The sequence below is a fragment of the Oncorhynchus clarkii genome, chromosome 16 (genome assembly GCF_045791955.1).
Source record: "Oncorhynchus clarkii lewisi isolate Uvic-CL-2024 chromosome 16, UVic_Ocla_1.0, whole genome shotgun sequence".
Classification (NCBI taxonomy): domain Eukaryota; kingdom Metazoa; phylum Chordata; class Actinopteri; order Salmoniformes; family Salmonidae; genus Oncorhynchus; species Oncorhynchus clarkii.
The window spans coordinates 1,642,115-1,667,409 of record NC_092162.1 but is presented as its reverse complement, the minus strand read 5'-3'; the positions used below and the strand labels follow the sequence as shown (position 1 = coordinate 1,667,409).

The 25,295-nt window shown below is 46.7% G+C and overlaps 1 protein-coding gene across 6 annotated transcripts in view; it reads right to left on the bottom strand.

Moving 5' to 3' along the window:
- LOC139367858 (AT-rich interaction domain 4B) overlaps nucleotides 1-25,295 on the bottom strand; it is a 167,817-nt gene that overhangs the window by 1,818 nt on the left and 140,704 nt on the right. For 3 of the 6 annotated variants that reach the window (XM_071106192.1, XM_071106195.1, XM_071106197.1), the window contains 7 exons: nucleotides 23,910-23,994; nucleotides 23,582-23,813; nucleotides 20,179-21,594; nucleotides 10,077-10,256; nucleotides 7,669-7,782; nucleotides 4,498-4,716; nucleotides 1,665-1,811 (listed from right to left, as the gene is read on the bottom strand). In XM_071106192.1, coding sequence (XP_070962293.1) covers nucleotides 1,665-1,811; nucleotides 4,498-4,716; nucleotides 7,669-7,782; nucleotides 10,077-10,256; nucleotides 20,179-21,594; nucleotides 23,582-23,813; nucleotides 23,910-23,994 — 2,393 coding nt within the window. The remainder of the gene's footprint in view (nucleotides 1-1,664; nucleotides 1,812-4,497; nucleotides 4,717-7,668; nucleotides 7,783-10,076; nucleotides 10,257-20,178; nucleotides 21,595-23,581; nucleotides 23,814-23,909; nucleotides 23,995-25,295) is intronic. The other 3 variants (XM_071106194.1, XM_071106196.1, XM_071106193.1) reach the window with 2 other exon arrangements.

Sequence of the window (25,295 nt, the reverse complement as noted above, 5' to 3'; positions counted from 1 at the left end):
GAAACAACATGGTGGTCAGATGGAGCAGAAACAACATGGTGGTCAGATGGAGCAGACACAACATGGTGGTCAGATGGAGCAGAAACAACATGGTGGTCAGATGGAGCAGAAACAACATGGTGGTCAGATGGAGCAAAAACAACATGGTGGTCAGATGGAGCAGAAACAACATGGTATTCAGATGGAGCAGAAACAACATGGTGGTCAGATGATGCAAAAACAACATGGTGGTCAGATGATGCAAAAACAACATGGTGGTCAGATGATGCAAAAACAACATGGTGGTCAGATGGAGCAGAAACAACATGGTGGTCAGATGGAGCAGAAACAACATGGTGGTCAGATGGAGCAAAAACAACATGGTGGTCAGATGATGCAGAAACAACATGGTGGTCAGATGGAGCAGAAACAACATGGTGGTCAGATGGAGCAGAAACAACATGGTGGTCAGATGATGCAGACAGCCACAGTTTTTACTAGCCACCGTTCTTCTACACCTGCATTGCTTGCTGTTTGGGGTTTTTGTACAGCACTTTGTGACATCAGCTGATGTAAGACGGGCTTTATAAATACATTTGATTGATTGATTGATTAATCTACAGCCACGAGACACCGTGCCTTCAGAAAGTATTCATACCCCTTGACTGATTCCACAGTTTGTTGTGTTACAGCCTGAATTCAAAATGGATTTAAAAGAAATTCACCAATCAACACACAATAGCCCATAATGACAATGTGAAAACATGTTTTAATACATTTTTGCTTTGTTAAGTCAGATGAGGTGCTGCGATGAACAGCAATCTTCAAGTTTTTCCAAGGATTTTCAATGGGATTCAAGTCTGGGCTTCTGCTGGGCCATTCAAGGACTTTAATCTTGTTCTGAAGCCATTCCAGCGTTGCTATGACTGTATGATTGGGGTCATTGTCCTGATGGAATGTAAATCTTCGCCCCCAGTCTAAGGTCATTTTCACTTTGAAGAAGGTTCTCATCAAAGATTAGCCTTTATTTGTCTCCTTTCATTGTTCCCTCGATCCTTACCAGTCTCCCAGTCCCTGCCGCCGAAAAGCATCCCCATAGCATGATGTCGCCACCACCATGCTTTACGGTAATGTTAGACGGGTGACGAGCTGTGCCTGGCTTTCTCCAGACATAGTGCTTTGCATTCAGGGCAAATAGTTAACTCTTTCCCTTATGATCTCAGTCTTTCACGTACAAACTCCAGGCGTTCGGTCATGTGCCCTTTTTTCTTAGGAGTGGCTTCCGTCTCACCACTCACCCATTGGTGAAATGCTCAAGGATTATAATAGCAAAGGGGTCTGAATACTTAGGCAAATTAGATTTCTGTATTTAATTTTCAATAAAAACCTGTTTTCACTTTGTCATGACGGGGTATTGTGATGTCATGACGGGGTATTGTGATGTCATGACGGGGTATTGTGATGTCATGACGGGGTATTGTGATGTCATGATGGGTGAGATTATCATTTTTTAAATGCGTTTCTAATTCAGGCTGTAAAATGTGGAATTAAGTCAAGGGGTATGAATACTTTCAGGAGGCACTGTACATCTACAGCCACAAGACATACAGGGATAAACTCAAAAAGGTTTGTCGTGGTTCTCAGTCCGGAGTTACGGTACATGGTACATTTTATTTTTGACTCACTCTCTCTCTCCTTCTTCTTGATGCGTTTGCGTCGTCGGTCGATGGAGGCTACCTCAGACTTGAGGGACAGGTAGTGGTTCCTGATGTCCTGCAGCTTCTCCTGGAGGAAGGAGATCCTCTCCAGACTAGACATCTTGTCCAGGTCCGCTAGGTGAGGAGAGAAGAAGAGATATGAAGACCGGTTTCAGCGTGAGTTAGAGTGACAACAACATGTTTTAAAGGCCCAGCGCAGTCCAAAATGAGATTTGCCTGTGTTTTATATATATTTCCACACTATGAGGTTGGAAAAATACGGTGACATTATGAAAATGCCGATAATAAGTGTAAGTGCGGTTTGAAAAGAAATTTTGGTGGGATGGTGTTTTGGCCTGCCTGGTGACATCACCATGCAATAAATGTGTTAATACACCCAGAGTTCCCAAATCTTTCTGCCAATAACAGCTAGTCTTCCCCTCCTCAATCAGACCACTTCCAGAAAGACCTGGCTAAATTCTTGCTTGAGAAACAACATTTAAAAGTCAGGACTCAGTGGGATGGAGAGAAACTACATTTAAAGGAGAGGACTCAGTGGGATGGAGAGAAACTACATTTAAAGGAGAGGACTCAGTGGGATGGAGAGGAACAACATTTAAACAACATGACTCAGTGGGATGGAGAGGGCCAACATTTAAAGGAGAGGACTCAGTGGGATGGAGAGAAACTACATTTAAAGGAGAGGACTCAGTGGGATGGAGAGAAACAACATTTAAAGGAGAGGACTCAGTGGGATGGAGAGAAACAACATTTAAAGGAGAGGACTCAGTGGGATGGAGATAAACTACATTTAAAGGAGAGGACTCAGTGGGATGGAGAGAAACTACATTTAAAGGAGAGGACTCAGTGGGATGGAGAGAAACAACATTTAAAGGAGAGGACTCAGTGGGATGGAGAGGAACAACATTTAAAGGAGAGGACTCAGTGGGATGGAGAGAAACAACATTTAAAGGAGAGGACTCAGTGGGATGGAGAGAAACTACATTTAAAGGAGAGGACTCAGTGGGATGGAGAGAAACAACATTTAAAGGAGAGGACTCAGTGGGATGGAGATAAACTACATTTAAAGGAGAGGACTCAGTGGGATGGAGAGAAACTACATTTAAAGGAGAGGACTCAGTGGGATGGAGAGAAACAACATTTAAAGGAGAGGACTCAGTGGGATGGAGAGAAACAACATTTAAAGGAGAGGACTCAGTGGGATGGAGATAAACTACATTTAAAGGAGAGGACTCAGTGGGATGGAGAGAAACTACATTTAAAGGAGAGGACTCAGTGGGATGGAGAGAAACAACATTTAAAGGAGAGGACTCAGTGGGATGGAGAGGAACAACATTTAAAGGAGAGGACTCAGTGGGATGGAGAGGAACAACATTTAAAGGAGAGGACTCAGTGGGATGGAGATAAACTACATTTAAAGGAGAGGACTCAGTGGGATGGAGAGGACCAACATTTAAAGGAGAGGACTCAGTGGGATGGAGAGAAACTACATTTAAACGACATGACTCAGTGGGGTGGAGAGAAACTACATTTAAACGACATGACTCAGTGGGATGGAGAGAAACTACATTTAAACGACATGACTCAGTGGGGTGATTCTGACTACAATGCTAAACAACACAGTGTGCCGCATGTCAATTCTCTCTCTCTGTGAGGTCACACAGGGATTTACATCTAGTAAGCAAGTCTACTTGTACAGCGGGACATAAATGGGATGGTACATGAGAATTCCTGTAGCTAGCGTATATCTGGAGGGGTTGGTGAGGCTGTCGTTGGTATCGAACCAAACTATCCAGACACACTGGAGTTACACGAAGCAACTGTCATGCAATTTTAGTTGCAGTTTGCAAGTGACATCACAAGCAACTTTGCTTTTACATGAAGCGACTCAAAACGCGACTGAAATTGCACGCAACAGCCAATCAAATTGAAACGGATTCTGTCATGTTTGAGAATTCTAAACTCACCCCATGTTGTTGTGCTGCATTACATCGTGGTTTCACAAATTATTTGCTTATCCACCCATTTGGTTATTGTAACAGCATGGATATAGACAAAATGCAGCCTGTACAATTTAGCTAGCTAGCCAAAATGACATTGTAAACACCAACACAGCTAAATGAGCTAGCAAGGAATTAAACAATTGTTAGCTAGCTAGCGAGATCGCACAGTTCATGGTGAACAATTTCAGTTGAAACTATATGGTGCTCTCTATGGTAAGAGTGATCTCTATGGTTGGGGTGCTCTCTATGGTGAGGGTGCTCTTTATGGTACTCTCTATGGTAAGGGTGCTCTCTATGGTGAAGGTGCTCTCTATGGTGCTCTCTATGGTGAGGGTGCTCTCTATGGTGAGGGTGCTCTTTATGGTACTCTCTATGGTAAGGGTGCTCTCTATGGTGAGGGTGCTCTCTATGGTGAAGGTGCTCTCTGTGGTGCTCTCTATGGTGAGGGTGCTCTCTATGGTGCTCTCTGTGGTGAGGGTGCTCTCTATGGGGAAGGTGCTCTCTATGGTGCTCTCTATGGTGAGGGTGCTCTCTATGGTGCTCTCTGTGGTGCTCTCTATGGTGAGGGTGCTCAATATGGTGCTCTCTGTGGTGAGGGTGCTCAATATGGTGCTCTCTGTGGCGAGGGTGCTCTTTATGGTGCTCTCTATGGTGCTCTCTGTGGCGAGGGTGCTCTTTGTGGTGCTCTCTATGGTGCTCTCTGTGGCGAGGGTGCTCTCTATGGTGCTCTCTGTGGCGAGGGTGCTCTTTATGGTGCTCTCTATGGTGCTCTCTGTGGCGAGGGTGATGGTGCTCACGCTCCCGGTGATGTTCCCGATTGTGAAGATGGTGATGGTGGTCAGGGTCACCATGCTGCTTGTGGTACTTCTGGCTGGATGGAGTGGTACGTCCCTGTCCCAGGCCGGGACACTTGGGCGAGATGGACCCCTTCATGTCTGCTGCACCATGGGTCTTGGAGACTGAAGACCTGGCTGTGCTCTCGCCCAATGACTGGTCTTCACTGTCACTGCTGTGGGCTGTAGGGGGGAGGATGAGGACACCGAACAGAAGGAAGATATTAATTAGCTACAAGTGTAATTGTCATTTCAACAACTCATACAAGTAGATGTTTGTGCTTGGAGAGTTGTTAGAACGAACAGAAGACGTACTTCTATAAAATAACAACTGGTTCTACAGCTTCTATAAAAGAACAACTGGTTCTACAGCTTCTATAAAAGAACAACTGGTTCTACAGCTTCTATAAAAGAACAACTGGTTCTACAGCTTCTATAAAAGAACAACTGGTTCTACAGCTTCTATAAAAGAACAACTGGTTCTACAGCTTCTATAAAAGAACAACTGGTTCTACAACTTCTATAAAAGAACAACTGGTTCTACAGCTTTTATAAAAGAACAACGGATTCTACAGCTTCTATAAAAGAACAACTGGTTCTACAGCTTCTATAAAAGAACAACTGGTTCTACAGCTTCTATTAAAGAACAACTGGTTCTACAGCTTCTATAAAAGAACAACTGGTTCTACAGCTTCTATAAAAGAACAACTGGTTCTACAGCTTCTATACAAGAACAACTAGTTCTACAGCTGATCTTCCTGTGGTTCTGATCATTTCAGATGCCAGAAGGAGAGAGCAATAGGAGAGGTAGGAAGCCAGTCGGGGTCATGTGTATCATGCATCTCAGAGTGCTGATCTAGGATCAGCCCCCCCCCCCCCCCCCTATCAATATAATCTTATTCAACTCCTACTCTAAAATGCATAATACATACTGGCCAAATTCACCAGCCCTAGCATAGGCCTCAGATCCACCAGCCCTAGTGTAGGCCTCAGATTCACCAGCCCTAGCGTAGGCATCAGATTCACCAGCCCTAGTGTAGACCTCAGATTCACCAGCCCTAGCGTAGGCCTCAGATTCACCAGCCCTAGCGTAGGCCTCAGATTCACCAGCCCTAGTGTAGGCCTCAGATTCACCAGCCCTAGTGTAGGCCTCAGATTCACCAGCCCTAGCGTAGGCCTCAGATTCACCAGCCCTAGCGTATGCCTCAGATTCACCAGCCCTAGCATAGGCCTCAGATTCACCAGCCCTAGCGTAGGCTTCAGATTCACCAGCCCTGGCGTAGACCTCAGATTCACCAGCCCTAGTGTAGGCCTCAGATTCACCAGCCCTAGCGTAGGCCTCAGATTCACCAGCCCTAGCGTAGGCCTCAGATTCACCAGCCCTAGTGTAGGCCTCAGATTCACCAGCTCTAGTGTAAGCCTCAGATTCACCAGCCCTAGCGTAGGCCTCAGATTCACCAGCCCTAGGGTAGGCCTCAGATTCACCAGCCCTAGTGTAGGCCTCAGATTCACCAGCCCTAGCGTAGGCCTCAGATTCACCAGCCCTAGTGTAGGCCTCAGATTCACCAGCCCTAGTGTAGGCCTCAGATTCACCAGCCCTAGTGTAGGCCTCAGATTCACCAGCCCTGGCGTAGACCTCAGATTCACCAGCCCTAGTGTAGGCCTCAGATTCACCAGCCCTAGTGTAGGCCTCAGATTCACCAGCCCTAGTGTAGGCCTCAGATTCACCAGCCCTAGTGTAGGCCTCAGATTCACCAGCCCTAGCGTAGACCTCAGATTCACCAGCCCTAGCGTAGGCCTCAGATTCACCAGCCCTAGTGTAAGCCTCAGATTCACCAGCCCTAGCGTAGGCCTCAGATTTACCAGCCCTAGCGTAGACCTCAGATTCACCAGCCCTAGCGTAGGCCTCAGATTCACCAGCACTACTGTAAGCCTCAGATTCACCAGCCCTACTGTAACCCTCAGATTCACCAGCCCTAGTGTAAGCCTCAGATTCACCAGCCCTAATGTAAGCCTCAGATTCACCAGCCCTACTGTAACCCTCAGATTCACCAGTCCTAGTGTAAGCCTCAGATTCACCAGCCCTAGTGTAAGCCTCAGATTCACCAGCCCTACTGTAACCCTCAGATTCACCAGCCCTAGTGTAAGCCTCAGATTCACCAGCCCTAGCGTAGACCTCAGATTCACCAGCCCTAGTATAAGCCTCAGATTCACCAGCCCTAGCGTAGGCCTCAGATTCACCAGCCCTAGCGTAGGCCTCAGATTCACCAGCCCTAGCGTAGGCCTCAGATTCACCAGCCCTAGCGTAGACCTCAGATTCACCAGCCCTAGTGTAGGCCTCAGATTCACCAGCCCTAGTGTAGGCCTCAGATTCACCAGCCCTAGTGTAGGCCTCAGATTCACCAGCCCTAGTGTAGGCCTCAGATTCACCAGCCCTAGCGTAGACCTCAGATTCACCAGCCCTAGCGTAGGCCTCAGATTCACCAGCCCTAGTGTAAGCCTCAGATTCACCAGCCCTAGCGTAGGCCTCAGATTTACCAGCCCTAGCGTAGACCTCAGATTCACCAGCCCTAGCGTAGGCCTCAGATTCACCAGCCCTAGCGTAGGCCTCAGATTCACCAGCCCTACTGTAAGCCTCAGATTCACCAGCCCTACTGCAACCCTCAGATTCACCAGCCCTAGTGTAAGCCTCAGATTCACCAGCCCTAGTGTAAACCTCAGATTCACCAGCCCTACTGTAACCCTCAGATTCACCAGCCCTAGTGTAAGCCTCAGATTCACCAGCCCTAGTGTAAGCCTCAGATTCACCAGCCCTACTGTAACCCTCAGATTCACCAGCCCTAGTGTAAGCCTCAGATTCACCAGCCCTTGCGTAGACCTCAGAATCACCAGCCCCTAGTGTAAGCCTCAGATTCACCAGCCCTAGCGTAGGTCTCAGATTCACCAGCCCTTGCGTAGACCTCAGAATCACCAGCCCCTAGTGTAAGCCTCAGATTCACCAGCCCTAGCGTAGGTCTCAGATTCACCAGCCCTAGCGTAGACCTCAGATTCACCAGCCCCTAGTGTAGGCCTCAGATTCACCAGCCCTAGCGTAGGCTTCAGTAAACTAGTGGGTACTGTCACTCTCTTCCGTACCAGTTTTTCTGTTATTGTTCTTCTTGGGAGGCACTGAGCTCTTTCTGTTTGGCTTGGGTTTCTTTGCTGCTCCACCTGCCTGCTGTTCCTTCTGACGCTTGTGGCTGGCAGACACTGGAAGGAGAAGACAGGAGGACTGTGAGAACATGATGCTAGTTTTGTCAGAGAGAGTAGAGAGAAGAGAGAAGAACAGGAGAGTATGTGGACTCAGTCCCTTCAAATAAATACTTTATTCCCAAAGTGGGAGACTGAGGCAGAGAGACGGTGCCCGATGTGTATCTGAATCACCAACAGACGGTGCCCGATGTGTATCTGAATCACCAACAGACGGTGCCCGATGTGTATCTGAATCACCAAGCACTTCAGTAACTTTCTGTAATCTGTTGAAATAAAACTAGATGGAGAAGAAGTCCTCTGTAAAGGTATCACCTATGTACCCATTTGAATCGCCCTGCTTTGGTTCAAAATTACATACAACCATCATATGAACAGGCATTTTTGAGCACATCTACAATGTAAATTGTCTAATGTAGGCTATTGGACAGAAGTCTTTACCTATATTAGTACCATACAAGGCTAACAGAAAGCTTTAAAATATTGTAACAGGAACAAACTGTATTTATTTTGCCAATTGTATCTGTCAAGCATTTCCGTACTTACCTTTGGCTTTGTGTTCAGTGTTAGATTAGGTTCCTTACCTTTGGCTTTGTGTTCAGTGTTAGCTGAGGTTCCGTACCTTTGGCTTTGTGTTCAGTGTTAGCTGAGGTTCCTTACCTTTGGCTTTGTGTTCAGTGTTAGCTGAGGTTCCTTACCTTTGGCTTTGTGTTCAGTGTTAGATTAGGTTCCGTACCTTTGGCTTTGTGTTCAGTGTTAGATTAGGTTCCTTACCTTTGGCTTTGTGTTCAGTGTTAGATTAGGTTCCGTACCTTTGGCTTTGTGTTCAGTGTTAGATTAGGTTCCTTACCTTTGGCTTTGTGTTCAGTGTTAGCTGAGGTTCCTTACCTTTGGCTTTGTGTTCAGTGTTAGCTGAGGTTCCTTACCTTTGGCTTTGTGTTCAGTGTTAGCTGAGGTTCCTTACCTTTGGCTTTGTGTTCAGTGTTAGCTGAGGTTCCGTACCTTTGGCTTTGTGTTCAGTGTTAGATTAGGTTCCTTACCTTTGGCTTTGTGTTCAGTGTTAGATTAGGTTCCTTACCTTTGGCTTTGTGTTCAGTGTTAGCTGAGGTTCCTTACCTTTGGCTTTGTGTTCAGTGTTAGCTGAGGTTCCTTACCTTTGGCTTTGTGTTCAGTGTTAGCTGAGGTTCCTTACCTTTGGCTTTGTGTTCAGTGTTAGATTAGGTTCCTTACCTTTGGCTTTGTGTTCAGTGTTAGCTGAGGTTCCTTACCTTTGGCTTTGTGTTCAGTGTTAGCTGAGGTTCCTTACCTTTGGCTTTGTGTTCAGTGTTAGCTGAGGTTCCGTACCTTTGGCTTTGTGTTCAGTGTTAGCTGAGGTTCCGTACCTTTGGCTTTGTGTTCAGTGTTAGCTGAGGTTCCTTACCTTTGGCTTTGTGTTCAGTGTTAGATTAGGTTCCTTACCTTTGGCTTTGTGTTCAGTGTTAGATTAGGTTCCTTACCTTTGGCTTTGTGTTCAGTGTTAGCTGAGGTTCCTTACCTTTGGTTTTGTGTTCAGTGTTAGATTAGGTTCCTTACCTTTGGCTTTGTGTTCAGTGTTAGATTAGGTTCCTTACCTTTGGCTTTGTGTTCAGTGTTAGATTAGGTTCCGTACCTTTGGCTTTGTGTTCAGTGTTAGATTAGGTTCCTTACCTTTGGCTTTGTGTTCAGTGTTAGCTGAGGTTCCGTACCTTTGGCTTTGTGTTCAGTGTTAGCTGAGGTTCCTTACCTTTGGCTTTGTGTTCAGTGTTAGATTAGGTTCCTTACCTTTGGCTTTGTGTTCAGTGTTAGATTAGGTTCCTTACCTTTGGCTTTGTGTTCAGTGTTAGATTAGGTTCCTTACCTTTGGCTTTGTGTTCAGTGTTAGCTGAGGTTCCGTACCTTTGGCTTTGTGTTCAGTGTTAGCTGAGGTTCCTTACCTTTGGCTTTGTGTTCAGTGTTAGCTGAGGTTCCTTACCTTTGGCTTTGTGTTCAGTGTTAGCTGAGGTTCCTTACCTTTGGCTTTGTGTTCAGTGTTAGCTGAGGTTCCGTACCTTTGGCTTTGTGTTCAGTGTTAGCTGAGGTTCCTTACCTTTGGCTTTGTGTTCAGTGTTAGCTGAGGTTCCGTACCTTTGGCTTTGTGTTCAGTGTTAGCTGAGGTTCCTTACCTTTGGCTTTGTGTTCAGTGTTAGCTGAGGTTCCTTACCTTTGGCTTTGTGTTCAGTGTTAGCTGAGGTTCCTTACCTTTGGCTTTGTGTTCAGTGTTAGCTGAGGTTCCGTACCTTTGGCTTTGTGTTCAGTGTTGTCGTGCCGACTGCTACTACTGAGCTCCAGACTGCAGGTAGAGTTGGAGTGGCTGTGAGAGGAGGACAGGCTACCTGGACCGTCTAGGAGGGAGACTTTACTCTGCGAAGAGGGGGATCCTGCCCCCCCATGGTGGTGGGGCTCTCCCTGCTCCTGGTCTGGAAAAGAACAACTTCATTGATGCATACGAGACAGAAATCGGTCTTCTGACCAAAACCGCTCACAATTGCTTTCCACCGCTGCTGACCCTGTTCCTCTCAACGTGTGTGTGTCTGGGGGTGTTGGGAAAGGCCGTTCTAACCCAATGGACAATAAAGTTGTGTTGTATTGAACCCATCCAAAACACACACACACACACACACACACACACACACACAGTGCATTCAGAAGGTATTCACCACACAGTGAGTTACAGTGCATTCAGAAGGTATTCACCACACAGTGAGTTACAGTGCATTCAGAAGGTATTCACCACACAGTGAGTTACAGTGCATTCAGAAGGTATTCACCACACAGTGAGTTACAGTGCATTCAGAAGGTATTCACCACACAGTGAGTTACAGTGCATTCAGAAGGTATTCACCACACAGTGAGTTACAGTGCATTCAGAAGGTATTCACCACACAGTGAGTTACAGTGCATTCAGAAGGTATTCACCACACAGTGAGTTACAGCGAATTCAGAAGGTATTCACCACCCAGTGAGTTACAAAGCGTTCAGAAGGTATTCACCACACAGTGAGTTACAGTGCATTCAGAAGGTATTCACCACACAGTGAGTTACAGCGCATTCAGAAGGTATTCACCACACAGTGAGTTACAGTGCATTCAGAAGGTATTCACCACACAGTGAGTTACAGTGCATTCAGAAGGTATTCACCACACAGTGAGTTACAGTGCATTCAGAAGGTATTCACCACACAGTGAGTTACAGTGCATTCAGAAGGTATTCACCACACAGTGAGTTACAGTGCATTCAGAAGGTATTCACCACACAGTGAGTTACAGTGCATTCAGAAGGTATTCAACACACAGTGAGTTACAGTGCATTCAGAAGGTATTCACCACACAGTGAGTTACAGTGCATTCAGAAGGTATTCACCACACAGTGAGTTACAGTGCATTCAGAAGGTATTCACCACACAGTGAGTTACAGTGCATTCAGAAGGTATTCACCACACAGTGAGTTACAGTGCATTCAGAAGGTATTCACCACACAGTGAGTTACAGTGCATTCAGAAGGTATTCACCACACAGTGAGTTACAGTGCATTCAGAAGGTATTCACCACACAGTGAGTTACAGCGCATTCAGAAGGTATTCACCACCCAGTGAGTTACAAAGCGTTCAGAAGGTATTCACCACACAGTGAGTTACAGTGCATTCAGAAGGTATTCACCACACAGTGAGTTACAGCGCATTCAGAAGGTATTCACCACACAGTGAGTTACAGCGCATTCAGAAGGTATTCACCACACAGTGAGTTACAGTGCATTCAGAAGGTATTCACCACACAGTGAGTTACAGTGCATTCAGAAGGTATTCACCACACAGTGAGTTACAGTGCATTCAGAAGGTATTCACCACACAGTGAGTTACAGTGCATTCAGAAGGTATTCACCACACAGTGAGTTACAGTGCATTCAGAAGGTATTCAACACACAGTGAGTTACAGTGCATTCAGAAGGTATTCACCACACAGTGAGTTACAGTGCATTCTGAAGGTATTCACCACACAGTGAGTTACAGTGCATTCAGAAGGTATTCACCACACAGTGAGTTACAGCGCATTCAGAAGGTATTCACCACCCAGTGAGTTACAAAGCGTTCAGAAGGTATTCACCACACAGTGAGTTACAGTGCATTCAGAAGGTATTCACCACACAGTGAGTTACAGCGCATTCAGAAGGTATTCACCACACAGTGAGTTACAGCGCATTCAGAAGGTATTCACCACACAGTGAGTTACAGTGCATTCAGAAGGTATTCACCACACAGTGAGTTACAGTGCATTCAGAAGGTATTCACCACACAGTGAGTTACAGTGCATTCAGAAGGTATTCACCACACAGTGAGTTACAGTGCATTCAGAAGGTATTCACCACACAGTGAGTTACAGTGCATTCAGAAGGTATTCAACACACAGTGAGTTACAGTGCATTCAGAAGGTATTCACCACACAGTGAGTTACAGTGCATTCTGAAGGTATTCACCACACAGTGAGTTACAGTGCATTCAGAAGGTATTCACCACACAGTGAGTTACAGTGCATTCAGAAGGTATTCACCACACAGTGAGTTACAGTGCATTCAGAAGGTATTCACCACACAGTGAGTTACAGTGCATTCAGAAGGTATTCACCACACAGTGAGTTACAGTGCATTCAGAAGGTATTCACCACACAGTGAGTTACAGTGCATTCAGAAGGTATTCACCACACAGTGAGTTACAGTGCATTCAGAAGGTATTCACAGCCCTTCACTTTATTGTTGTGTTACATCCTTCATTTAAAATTGATTCAATTTAGATGTTTTTGGTCACCGGACTTCACACAATACCCCATGATTTTAAAAGTGAAATTATGTTTTACAAATTCATACAAAATAAAAAGCTGAAATGTCTTGTGTCAATTAGTATTCAACCCCTTTGTTATGACAAGCCTAAATAAGTTCAGGAGTACAAATTTGCTTAACAAGTCACATAATAAGTCACATAAAAACTCACTCTGTGGGCAATAATAGTGGTTAACATGATTTACGAATGACTACCTCATCTCTGTACTCCACAAATACAATTATCTGTAATGTCCCTCAGTCGAGCAGTGAATTTCAAACACAGATTCAACCACAAAGACCAGGAAGGTTTTCCAATGCCTCGCAAAGAAGGACACCTATTGGTAGATGGGTAAAAAAAAATAAAAGCAGATATTGAATATCCCTTTGAGCATGGTAAAGTTATTAATGACACTTTGTATGGTGTATCAATATACCCAGTCACTACAGAGATACAGGCCTCATTCCTAACTGTTACGTTCCCCAGATTATGTGTTGTAGTTTGTGTATTTGCATGTGTTTATTTCAGGAAATGGCTTCCTGAAATCCCTCAAGCAGCTGATTGGTCGACTCCAGGGCTAATTGGAGAGCTGACCCCGCCCCCTCGTCAAGACGCAGCTGTCTCCAATTACCTATTCCTTCTGAAGCTATATATAAAGCCAGTGTTCTGTTCAGGAGGGAGATTTTGCTGGGGGTTGATTTGCTGGGGGTTCATTGCTGGGAAGTCATTACAGGGAAGTCATTGCAGAGCAGTCATTGCAGAGCAGTCATTGCAGAGCGATTGAATGTGATAGAGGTTGATTTTGCTGGGAGTTCATTGCTGGGAAGTGGTATGTTCTGTGAGTTTGTTGCTCAGGTAGAGCTTATTTGATGTCCTTTGTTTCTTAGTTTGTTTGTGAAATTGTTTAATATCCTGTTTCATTTGTTCCCAGGGGGAAAGGGGGAGGCACCTAGGGAGTGCTTAGGCAAGAGGCCCGCGGGCATACATATACCCGTAGTATATTCATTGTCTAGGCACAATAGGTAAGACCTGGGCGGACCACCCCCTGTATTTTGGTTAGGGCACCAGGTGGTGCTAAATTAGGTAAGTAGTGGGTAGGCAGGTAAGATAGGAGAGGGGGGGCTTTGAGATTTACTTTCTTTGCTTTGGTTCCGTCAAAGCCCCTTTTCCCCATATTACCGTGTAAAGGAATAAAGTCCTTGTAAACGGTACCACATTCTGTCTGTTGTCATCCTTACTCACGCCTACAGTCCATACCTCTTTCACTTCACGGAGAGTTTAGTTGTAGCAGGGTGTTGCGTTTGCATATACTCCAGAATGTATATGCAAATCAGATGAATTGCAATTAATTGCAAAGTCCCTCTTTGCCATGCAAATGAACTGAATCCCCCAAAAACATTTCCACTGCATTTCAGCCCTGCCACAAAAGGACCAGCTGACATCATGTCAGTGATTCTCTCGTCAACACAGGTGTGACAAGGCTGGAGATCACTCCGTCATGCTGATTGAGTTTGAATAACAGACTGGAAGCTTCAAAAGGAGGGTGGTGCTTGGAATCATTGTTCAACCTCTATCAATCATGGTTACCTAAAGGGAAACACGTGCCATCATCATTGCTTTGCACAAAAAGGGCTTCACAGGCAAGGATATTGCTGCAGTAAGATTGCACCTAAATCAACCATTTATCGGATCATCAAGAACTTCAAGGAGAGCGGTTCGATTGTTGTGAAAGAAGGCTTCAGGGCGGCCAAGAAAGTCCAGCAAGCGCAAGGACCGTCTCCTAAAGTTGATTCAGCTGTGGGATCGGGGCACCACCAGTACAGAGTTCGCTCAGGAATGGCAGCAGGCAGGTGTGAGTGCATCTCAATGCACAGTGAGGCGAAGACTTTTGGAGGATGGCCTGGTGTCAAGAAGGCCAGCAACGAAGCCACTTTACTCCAGGAAAAACATCAGGGAGAGACTGATATTCTGCAAAAGGTACAGGGATTGGACTGCTGAGGACTGGGGTAAAGTCATTTTCTCTGATGAATCCCCTTTCAGATTGTTTGGGGCATCCGGAAAAAAGCTTGTCCGGAGAAGACAAGGTGAGCGCTACCATCCGTCCTGTGTCATGCCAACAGTAAAGCATCCTGAGACCATTCATGTGTGGGGTTGCTTCTCAGCCAAGGGAGTGGGCTTACTCACAATTTTGCCTAAGAACACAGCCATGAATAAAGAATGGTACCAACACATCCTCCAGGAGCAACTTCTCCCAACCATCCAGGAACAGTTTGGTGACGAACAATACCTTTTCCAGCATGATGGAGCACCTTGCCATAAGGCAAAGTGATAACTAAGTTGCTCGGGGAACAAAACATTGATATTTTGGGTCCATGGCCAGGAAACTCCCCAGACCTTAATCCCATTGAGAACTTGTGGTCAATCCTCAAGAGGCGGGTGGACAAACAAAACCCAACAAATTCTGACAACCTCCAAGCATTGATTATGCAAGAATGGGCTGCCATCAGTCAGGATGTGGCCCAGAAGTTAATTGACAGCATGCCAGAGCGGATTGCAGAGGTCTTGAAAAAGAAGGATCAACACTGCAAATATTGACTCTTTGCATCAACTTCATGTAATTGTCAATAAAAGCCTTTGACACTTATGAAATGCTTGTAATTATACTTCAGTATTCCATAGTAACATCTGACAAAAATATCTAAAGACACTGAAGCAGCAAACTTTGTGGAAATTAATATTTGTATCATTCTCAAAACTTTTGGCCACGACTGTACATGGAGACTCCATGAGGGATCTGATCAGAACAGACCTCAACACCTACTACATGGAGACTCCATGAGGGATCTGATCAGAACAGACCTCAACACCTACTACATGGAGACTCCATGAGGGATCTGATCAGAACAGACCTCAACACCTACTACATGGAGACTCCATGAGGGATCTGATCAGAACAGACCTCAGCACCTACTACATGGAGACTCCATGAGGGATCTGATCAGAACAGACCTCTGATCAGAACAGACCTCAACACCTACTACAGCTCCCCTACTGTATTGGCCCTGCTGGGATCAGGTGACCACCAGTGAACCGAGCAAAGCGGAAGGAAATGGAATCCAGAGCAGGGCGACGGTGTCTCAAGAGAGAACGGAGGCCCTAGCCTGGTGTCTGACGATCACAGGCTGGTCAGCTGTCTACCATGCAGAGAAAATTGGATGAAAAGTTGGATATCTTCAACATCAACATACAAACGGTCCTTGACGTAAGTATGCCCACACACATTTTAAAATCAGCCATTGCTGAAGGAACAACTAAAAGCGGCCACCAAAGAAAAGGCAAAACATATTTGACAGATGGGGGGGGGGGACTGAGAAATTGAGAAAAAAATGAATCTGATGGGCAAAGATTACTTCTAGACAAATAAAATTCAAGAACTCCGAAAGAAGAATCCAGAAGATTGGAGGGACATCATCAACAAAGAGCTTGGTCTATGAAAATCCTCTGGAAGAAGATACAGATTGACGGTGTGGAATACTGGGTGGTCAGGCTGTTCCAGTTGGAACCAGCTCCACTAATACTGGGTGGTCAGGCTGTTCCAGTTGGAACCAGCTCCACTAATACTGGGTGGTCAGGCTGTTCTAGTTGGAACCAGCTCCACTAATACTGGGTGGTCAGGCTGTTCCAGTTGGAACCAGCTCCACTAATACTGGGTGGTCAGGCTGTTCCCGTTGGAACCAGCTCCACTAATACTGGGTGGTCAGGCTGTTCCCGTTGGAACCAGCTCCACTAATACTGGGTGGTCAGGCTGTTCCAGTTGGAATCAGCTCCACTAATACTGGGTGGTCAGGCTGTTCCAGTTGGAACCAGCTCCACTAATACTGGGTGGTCAGGCTGTTCCAGTTGGAACCAGCTCCACTAATACTGGGTGGTCAGGCTGTTCCAGTTGGAACCAGCTCCACTAATATTGGGTGGTCAGGCTGTTCCCGTTGGAACCAGCTCCACTAATACTGGGTGGTCAGGCTGTTCCAGTTGGAATCAGCTCCACTAATACTGGGTGGTCAGGCTGTTCCAGTTGGAACCAGCTCCACTAATACTGGTTGGTCAGGTTGTTCTAATACTGGGTGGTCAGGCTGTTCCAGTTGGAATCAGCTCCACTAATACTGGGTGGTCAGGCTGTTCCAGTTGGAATCAGCTCCACTAATACTGGGTGGTCAGGCTGTTCCAGTTGGAACCAGCTCCACTAATACTGGGTGGTCAGGCTGTTCCAGTTGGAATCAGCTCCACTAATACTGGGTGGTCAGGCTGTTCCAGTTTGAATCAGCTCCACTAATACTGGGTGGTCAGGCTGTTCCCGTTGGAACCAGCTCCACTAATACTGGGGGGTCAGGCTGTTCCAGTTGGAACCAACTCCACTAATACTGGGTGGTCATGCTGTTCCAGTTGGAACCAGCTCCACTAATACTGGGTGGTCAGGCTGTTCCAGTTGGAACCAGCTCCACTAATATTGGGTGGTCAGGCTGTTCCCGTTGGAACCAGCTCCACTAATACTGGGTGGTCAGGCTGTTCCAGTTGGAATCAGCTCCACTAATACTGGGTGGTCAGGCTGTTCCCGTTGGAACCAGCTCCACTAATACTGGTTGGTCAGGTTGTTCTAATACTGGGTGGTCAGGCTGTTCCAGTTGGAATCAGCTCCACTAATACTGGGTGGTCAGGCTGTTCCAGTTGGAATCAGCTCCACTAATACTGGGTGGTCAGGCTGTTCCAGTTGGAACCAGCTCCACTAATACTGGGTGGTCAGGCTGTTCCAGTTGGAATCAGCTCCACTAATACTGGGTGGTCAGGCTGTTCCCGTTGGAACCAGCTCCACTAATACTGGGTGGTCAGGCTGTTCCAGTTGGAATCAGCTCCACTAATACTGGGTGGTCAGGCTGTTCCAGTTAAAACATGCACAAAATACCTTGGCTTCCACTTGGACAACTAACTCAGTGGGGGCCATCCATTAACCAGGCATTGAAAAATAGTTCAAGGCATCTCCACTTCCTAACTGTGATGGCAAGAAACAGCCTTCCCACTGATGACGTCTATACCACTCTCATCCGACCATGCCGGGATAATGGCAGTTGTAAATCAAGGACAAGAACGTTCAGCTCTCTCCCTCTCCAAATTCACCAGAGGAATTTGCCTTTGTTTGAAAGATTTTCCCCGCCGAAACTCTTAACACGCTGTAAAGCGAATGCTGGAACAATATTTCTAACATAGAACGTGGGGAATGGTCAGAGGCGACCTAAAAGAACACTGATGTCGGTTTGTTTGTTATTTTGTGATGCCATCAACAATGTTACAGAGGAAATACTGTAACACTACATCCTTTACGTTGTGCATGCTATATGAAAAATGATGAAAGTGTTTTGGTTAAGAGAGGAATATGATTTTAGAAACTATAAGAGGAAATTATTTCTATAACTTTGTACAAGTAAGTAGTCACCGCCCCCTTGAGTGAGGTCAGAGAGTGTGTCAGCCTGTCGGAACCACCCTTTTGAGCCAATTGTATAAAATGATGGTTTAAGAATGAACATATTACACCAGAGAGAAGTACAGCTCACGTTTAAAGTGATTTGAACTGTGAATCTCAATGCGAGGTAGAGACGATAAAGTCACCTCACGGACAATCACTGGTAAGGCTGATCCTAAGTAAAGTATCTAGAAAAGCAAATTTAAGTGGGACCATTCTGCTCAAACCATCGTATTCTATTACTCTCATCACCCCACTGGGGAACCATCGACACGGCTGGCTAGCCTATCTTCAAAGAAGCATCCTCCAGAGCGAATGAAAGGAGAATAAACTCTGTAGTTCTGTTCAGGACTACATGACAAGTTACCGGATACCGGACGACAGCAGAGGAGAACAACAGTAGAAGATGGGTGGGGTCCCCTTTTGGACAATCAAACCTTACAAGCGTGCAGCGAAAAGGCCCAACACATTTACTAAGAAGACCCGGTCCACCGAGAGAAACTAAGGTTTTTTTTACTTCAACCGGGCGGCAGTTTGTGTGTAAAGTATAAGTGAGAGTATTTTCTAAATGTAGCAACGTTAAGTGTCTCTGTCCCTCTGTCTCGCCATGTCTTTCGTAACAAGCAGCCATATTGTTGTCAGTCCACTAGGGACCTACTTCTCATGTATTATGTATTTCTCATGTACTCATGTATTGTGTATAATTATTCTGTGTTACCATTTAGTTAGCTAGTAAATAAATAAGTAAACCAATTTGTGTAGTACTGAATCATAATTAAGGCTCAGGTTTTTGCCGATGCAAGGTTACGACATGATATGATGTTTATGGATGTGAAAGGTCAAGACCTTTAGAGTTTAATTGGGGAGATGGTAACTCTAAATAACTGCTCTCGTGGTGCCCCAAATCCTAATGAGTTAATTGTTACATGATTCATTTAATTGGGTAACAATTAAACATAGTTTGTTATTTATCTAATCAACTGTCATCAGATTAAGGAAAGTAAAGTCAGGACAAAAGTGTGTTGCTGGTGGGCTGCACAAAGAAGCAGGAAGCTGCACTGGAAAGCGAACAGAAAAGGCCAAGCAAGATAATAACACAAAACAGAGACAGTCACGGACAGTACTGGACCCTCTACATGATCTACTACCACAGAGAAGAGGAGACAGTACTGGCAGAGTCCTCTGCAAAGAGAGCCAACTGTCCAGCATCAATATAAGAACAAATATACAGAAAGATCCAACCATAGCCACTGCCATCGGACTTGTTAATTTTTTGTATTTTACCCCATTTTTCTCCCCAACGGCCTCGGGATCTTGTCTCATCGCTGCAACTCCCCAACGGCCTCGGGAGGTGAAGAGCGAGTCATGAGTCCCCCGAAACATGACCCGGCAAACCAAGCTTTTAACACCCGCCAGCTTAACCCAGCCGCACCAACGTGTCAGAGGAAACACTGTTCAACTGATGACGAAGTCAGCCTGCAGGCGCCCGGCCCGCCACAAGGAGTCGCCAGAGCGCGATGAGCCAAGTAAAGCCCCCCCGGCCAAACCCTCCCCTAACCCGGACGATGCTGGGCCAAACCCTCCCCTAACCCGGACGACGCTAGGCCAATTGTGCGCCACCCTATGGGACTCCCGATCACGGCCGGTTGTGATACAACAACGATTCCGGGATAGAACCCGGGTCTGTAGTGACGCCTCTAGCACTGCGACGCTGCGCCAGTCGGTAGGCCGGTTAGAGCTTGTTTAATTGAATGTAGTATCCTCTGTGTTTTTAAGCAGTCTAAATGCATCTCGTCGACTGAAAGCATGAATGAAATAAAATAAAATCAAGGGGTATGAATACGTTCTGCAGGCACTGTACACACAAATACACATGCATGTGGGAAAGGCTGGAGCACTGGGCAGCTACTAGTGTAGTGCCCTGTGAGCAGGTTAAGTGTCTTGCTCAAGGGCACAACGGCTGGTGACGGTATCTAGGACACTGATGCCAGCAACCATTTGGCTTGTCAACACTTACCTGGCGGTAAGTCCTGGTCCTGCAGCTCCCCTCCTAGACTTTCCACCTCCACTGTACTGCTGTCTGTCTCACTGCGACCACAACCACCTTCCTCTGCCAGGGTGTTGGGGTGCCCCGGAGCCAAGGGGTCAGAGGAGGGCGTTGTACCCAGAGCAGGGGTCACAGACAGGGGAGGACAGGAGGGCTGAGTCCGGTTAGAGCCAGTTCCAGCCCCTTGCGCCATGGCCCCACTACTGCTATGTCCCATGGATGGGGACTCTGGGGTGGTGGGAGGGGTGTTGAGAACTGAATTAGATCCACTGGAGGGGAACTCCTGCTCACTCGTCCTCTTCTCCTGCCCCTGGTTCTCCTCTGAGAGGTCATGGTCCTCCGTCTCCGGGCCTCCTCCTGCCTCGTCTCCCTCCCCGCCCCGCTCCCCCCTAATCTCCCTCTCCGGGCCTCCTCCTCCTGCCTCGTCTCCCTCCACGTCCTGCTCCCCCCTGCTCTCCCTCTCCGGGCCTCCTCCTCCTGCCTCGTCCCCATCCCCCCTGCTCTCCCTCTCCTCGTGGCATGATGATGAGGACTGGGCCGGTCCAGGCGGAGGAGGGGAGTTAGCAGCCTCTGTGTCGGAGTCAGAGAACAGCTCCTTCAGGGTCTTCTTGGGCCACTGGGCCTGAATACTGGACCACACATCCTTCTGGCCCTTGGTACGACTGCCACCCGCCGGTCTCGCTCTCTCTCTCTCCCTCTCCTCCACGCTGCTGGATGCCATCTTAGCCCTCTTCTCAGGGATCTCCCAGAATCCCGCAGGGCGGGCGCCGCCTCCACCACCGGTGCCACTCTTGGCTGCCTTGTCCTTCATGCCGTTGTACTTCTTAGAGGGGGAAGGTTTGGGACGGGAGCTGGGTCGGTCTCCATCGGCCTGGTGGGGCTCATTGGGAGGTGCACCTCCGTCATCTGAGCTGCTGCTAGAGGAACCTCCTGCTCCTCCTCTGTCTTCCCCTAGACCTCCTGCTCTCTCCTGGGCCCTCCTGTTGGAGCCTCCCGGCAGCCAGTCTGCACTCCTTGTGCTCCTGGTTGGGAGCTTGGTTTTGGATAGGGGTCCTTTAGAGGTCTGTTGCTCCCCTGCCACTCCTTCTGATTTCCTCTTCCTGCAGGCGGAGTTACCTGGCCCCTCCCTCTCAGCCTCAAACTCTAGTTGGCTACGCCGCTTCCCAGCCTCCGGGGTCTCGACGCTGATTGGTTGTTGGCTCTTCCCTGTGACCAATGGTGGTTTGGGGACATCGGTAGAGGCGGTACCCTCCCAGCGGTCTAAGGCGTGAAGGGGTTTTAGGGGACCCCCCTTTTTGAGACTGCCGCGACCCCCTGAACCTGGATGGTCATCGTCGTCCTCACGCCCACCATCCTGATCAGACTCGTCTGTTGAACTCTCTGAGGCTTGAAGGAAGCAAAGAAAAACAACATTTCAGTACCTTGACAACGATTTTGGCACCACAAACTTCCACTACAATGGCTTAGGAAACACAACAGCACTCCCAATCAATGTAGAATAGTTCTATGGAGTGAAATACAATCTACTGAACTCTAAAACTACTAAAACTAAAAAAGTTAATTGTTCAACACTCAAAAAGCATAACATTGAGTAAAAAATGTGGCTTAAAATTTGTTAACTTGTTCAATAGTCAAAGTCATGAAACAAAATGTAATTTGAATGACATATCCTATTCATTTGAGTACGCCAGGTAGAGCAGTGACTACCTTTATACTGTTAGAGTACAACGCCAGGTAGATCAGTGACCTGTATACTGTTAGAGTACAACGCCAGGTAGAGCAGTGACCACCTGTATACTGTTAGAGTACAACGCCAGGTAGAGCAGTGACCTGTATACTGTTAGAGTACAACGCCAGGTAGAGCAGTGACCTGTATACTGTTAGAGTACAACGCCAGGTAGAGCAGTGACCACCTGTATACTGTTATAGTACAACACCAGGTAGAGCAGTGACATGTATACTGTTAGAGTACAACGCCAGGTAGAGCAGTGACTACCCCTATACTGTTAGAGTACAACGCCAGGTAGAGCAGTGACCTCTATACTGTTAGAGTACAACGCCAGGTAGAGCAGTGACTACCCGTATACTGTTAGAGTACAACGCCAGGTAGAGCAGTGACCTGTATACTGTTAGAGTACAACGCCAGGTAGAGCAGTGACTACCCGTATACTGTTAGAGTACAACGCCAGGTAGAGCAGTGACCTGTATACTGTTAGAGTACAACGCCAGGTAGAGCAGTGACTACCCCTATACTGTTAGAGTACAACGCCAGGTAGAGCAGTGACCTCTATACTGTTAGAGTACAACGCCAGGTAGAGCAGTGACTACCCGTATACTGTTAGAGTACAACGCCAGGTAGAGCAGTGACCTGTATACTGTTAGAGTACAACGCAAGGTAGAGCAGTGACTACCTGTATACTGTTAGAGTACAACGCCAGGTAGAGAAGTGACTACCTGTATACTGTTAGAGTACAACGCCAGGTAGAGCAGTGACCTGTATACTGTTAGAGTACAACGCCAGGTAGAGCAGTGACCTGTATACTGTTAGAGTACAACACCAGGTAGAGCAGTGACCTGTATACTGTTAGAGTACAACGCCAGGTAGAGCAGTGACTACCTGTATCCTGTTAGAGTACAACGCCAGGTAGAGCAGTGACCTGTATACTGTTAGAGTACAACGCCAGGTAGAGCAGTGACCACCTGTATACTGTTAGAGTACAACGGCAGGTAGAGCAGTGACCACCTGTATACTGTTAGAGTACAACGCCAGGTAGAGCAGTGACTACCTTTATACTGTTAGAGTACAACGCCAGGTAGAGCAGTGACCACCTGTATACTGTTAGAGTATAACGCCAGGTAGAGCAGTGACCTTTATACTGTTAGAGTACAACGCCAGGTAGAGCAGTGACCTGTATACTGTTAGAGTACAACGCCAGGTAGAGCAGTGACTACCTTTATACTGTTAGAGTACAACGCCAGGTAGATCAGTGACTACCTGTATACTGTTAGAGTATAACGCCAGGTAGAGCAGTGACCTGTATACTGTTAGAGTACAACGCCAGGTAGAGCATTGACCTGTATACTGTTAGAGTACAACGCCAGGTAGAGCAGTGACTACCTTTATACTGTTAGAGTACAACGCCAGGTAGATCAGTGACTACCTGTATACTGTTAGAGTATAACGCCAGGTAGAGCAGTGACCTGTATACTGTTAGAGTACAACGCCAGGTAGAGCAGTGACTACCTCTATACTGTTAGAGTACAACGCCAGGTAGAGCAGTGACCACCTGTATACTGTTAGAGTACAACGCCAGGTAGAGCAGTGACTACCTTTATACTGTTAGAGTACAACGCCAGGTAGAGCAGTGACTACCTTGCAGGCCATTGAGGATAGAAGTGATTTCAATAGACTTGACTGGAGACTGCAGAGTCAGAGTCCTTTGGTTCTCACCGTCCTCCATCTTGGAGAAGACATGGCGCTCGTGGGCAGAGCAGGGGCCGAGGGATTTGGAGGAGGGGCGGGGGACACGTAGTCTGTTGGGGGACGGACTCCCCAGGTCCTCGTTCAGTTGCTCCAGGCGGTTGCGCTCTCTCTCCGCTTTGTTCTGGGAGGGCAGGAAGACCATGTTTAGGGCTCCAGAGTAATGTTGTGCATCTTGTGGTAACCTCATGTCATCTTCATACACATTTATTTATCCTACCTTTATCTTCTTACGGTGCTTGATCTTCTGAACATTCTTATTGGCCGGGCGGACAATCTTGTCAGCTTTGACCCACTCATCATATCTAACGGGAGAGACAGAGACAGAGAGTCAATCACAGGTCAGTTATAAAACCTATGGCCCAAATGGCACCCTATTCCCTTTATAGTGCACTACTTTAGACCAGAGCCCTATGGGATTCAATATGGGCCCTGGTCAAAAGTAGTGTACTACCTATGGGCCCTGGTCAAATATAGTGCACTACCTATGGGATTCCCTATGGGCCCTGGTCAAAAGTAGTGCACTACCTATGGGATTCCCTATTGGCCCTGGTCAAAAGTAGTGCACTACCTATGGGATTCCCTATTGGCCCTGGTCAAAAGTAGTGCACTACCTATGGGATTCCCTATTGGCCCTGGTCAAAAGTAGTGCACTATATAGGGAATAGGGTGCCATTTGGAACACAAATGAAGATTATATTTGAGATTCTTCAAAGTAGCCACCCTTTGCCTTGATGACAGCTTTGCACAATCTTGGCATTCTCTCAACCAGCTTCATGAGGTAGTCACGTGGAATACATTTTAATTAACAGGTGTGCCTTGTTAAATGTTCATTTGTGAAATTTCTTTCCTTCTTAATGCGTTTGAGACAATTAGTTGTGTTGTGACAAGGTAGGGGTGGTATACAGAAGATAGCCCTATTTTGGTTAAAGACCAAGTCCATATTATGGCAAGAACAGCTCAAATAAGCAAAGAGAAATGACAGTCCATCATTACTTCAAGACATGAAGGTCCGTTAATACGGATAATGAGAACTTTGAAAGTTTCTTCAAGTGCAGTCGCAAAAACCATCAAGGGCTATGATGAAACTGGCTCTCATGAGGACCGCCACAGGAAAGGAAGACCCAGAGTTACCTCTGCTGCAGAGGATAAGTTCATTAGAGTTACCAGCCTCAGAAATTGCAACCCAAATAAATGCTTCAGAGTTCAAGTGACAGACACATCTCAACGTAAACTGTTCAGAGGAGACCCCCCGAGTGGCGCAGCGGTCTCAGTGCTAGAGGTGTCACTACAGACCCTGGTTCGATTCCAGGCTGTATCACAACCGGTTATAATTGGGAGTCCCATAGTGCGGCTCACAATCGGCCCAGTGTCGTACGACTTAGGGTTTGGCCAGGGTAGGCCGTCATTGTAAATAAGAATTTGTTCTTAACTGACTTGCCTTGTTAAAAAGGTCAAATAAAATACTTTAAAAAAAAATCAGGCCTTCATGGTTGAAATGCTGGGAAGAAACCACTACTAAACGACACCAATAAGAAGACGAGACTTGCTTCGGCCAAGAAACACAAGCAATGGACATTAGACCGGTGGAAATCTGTCTTTTGGT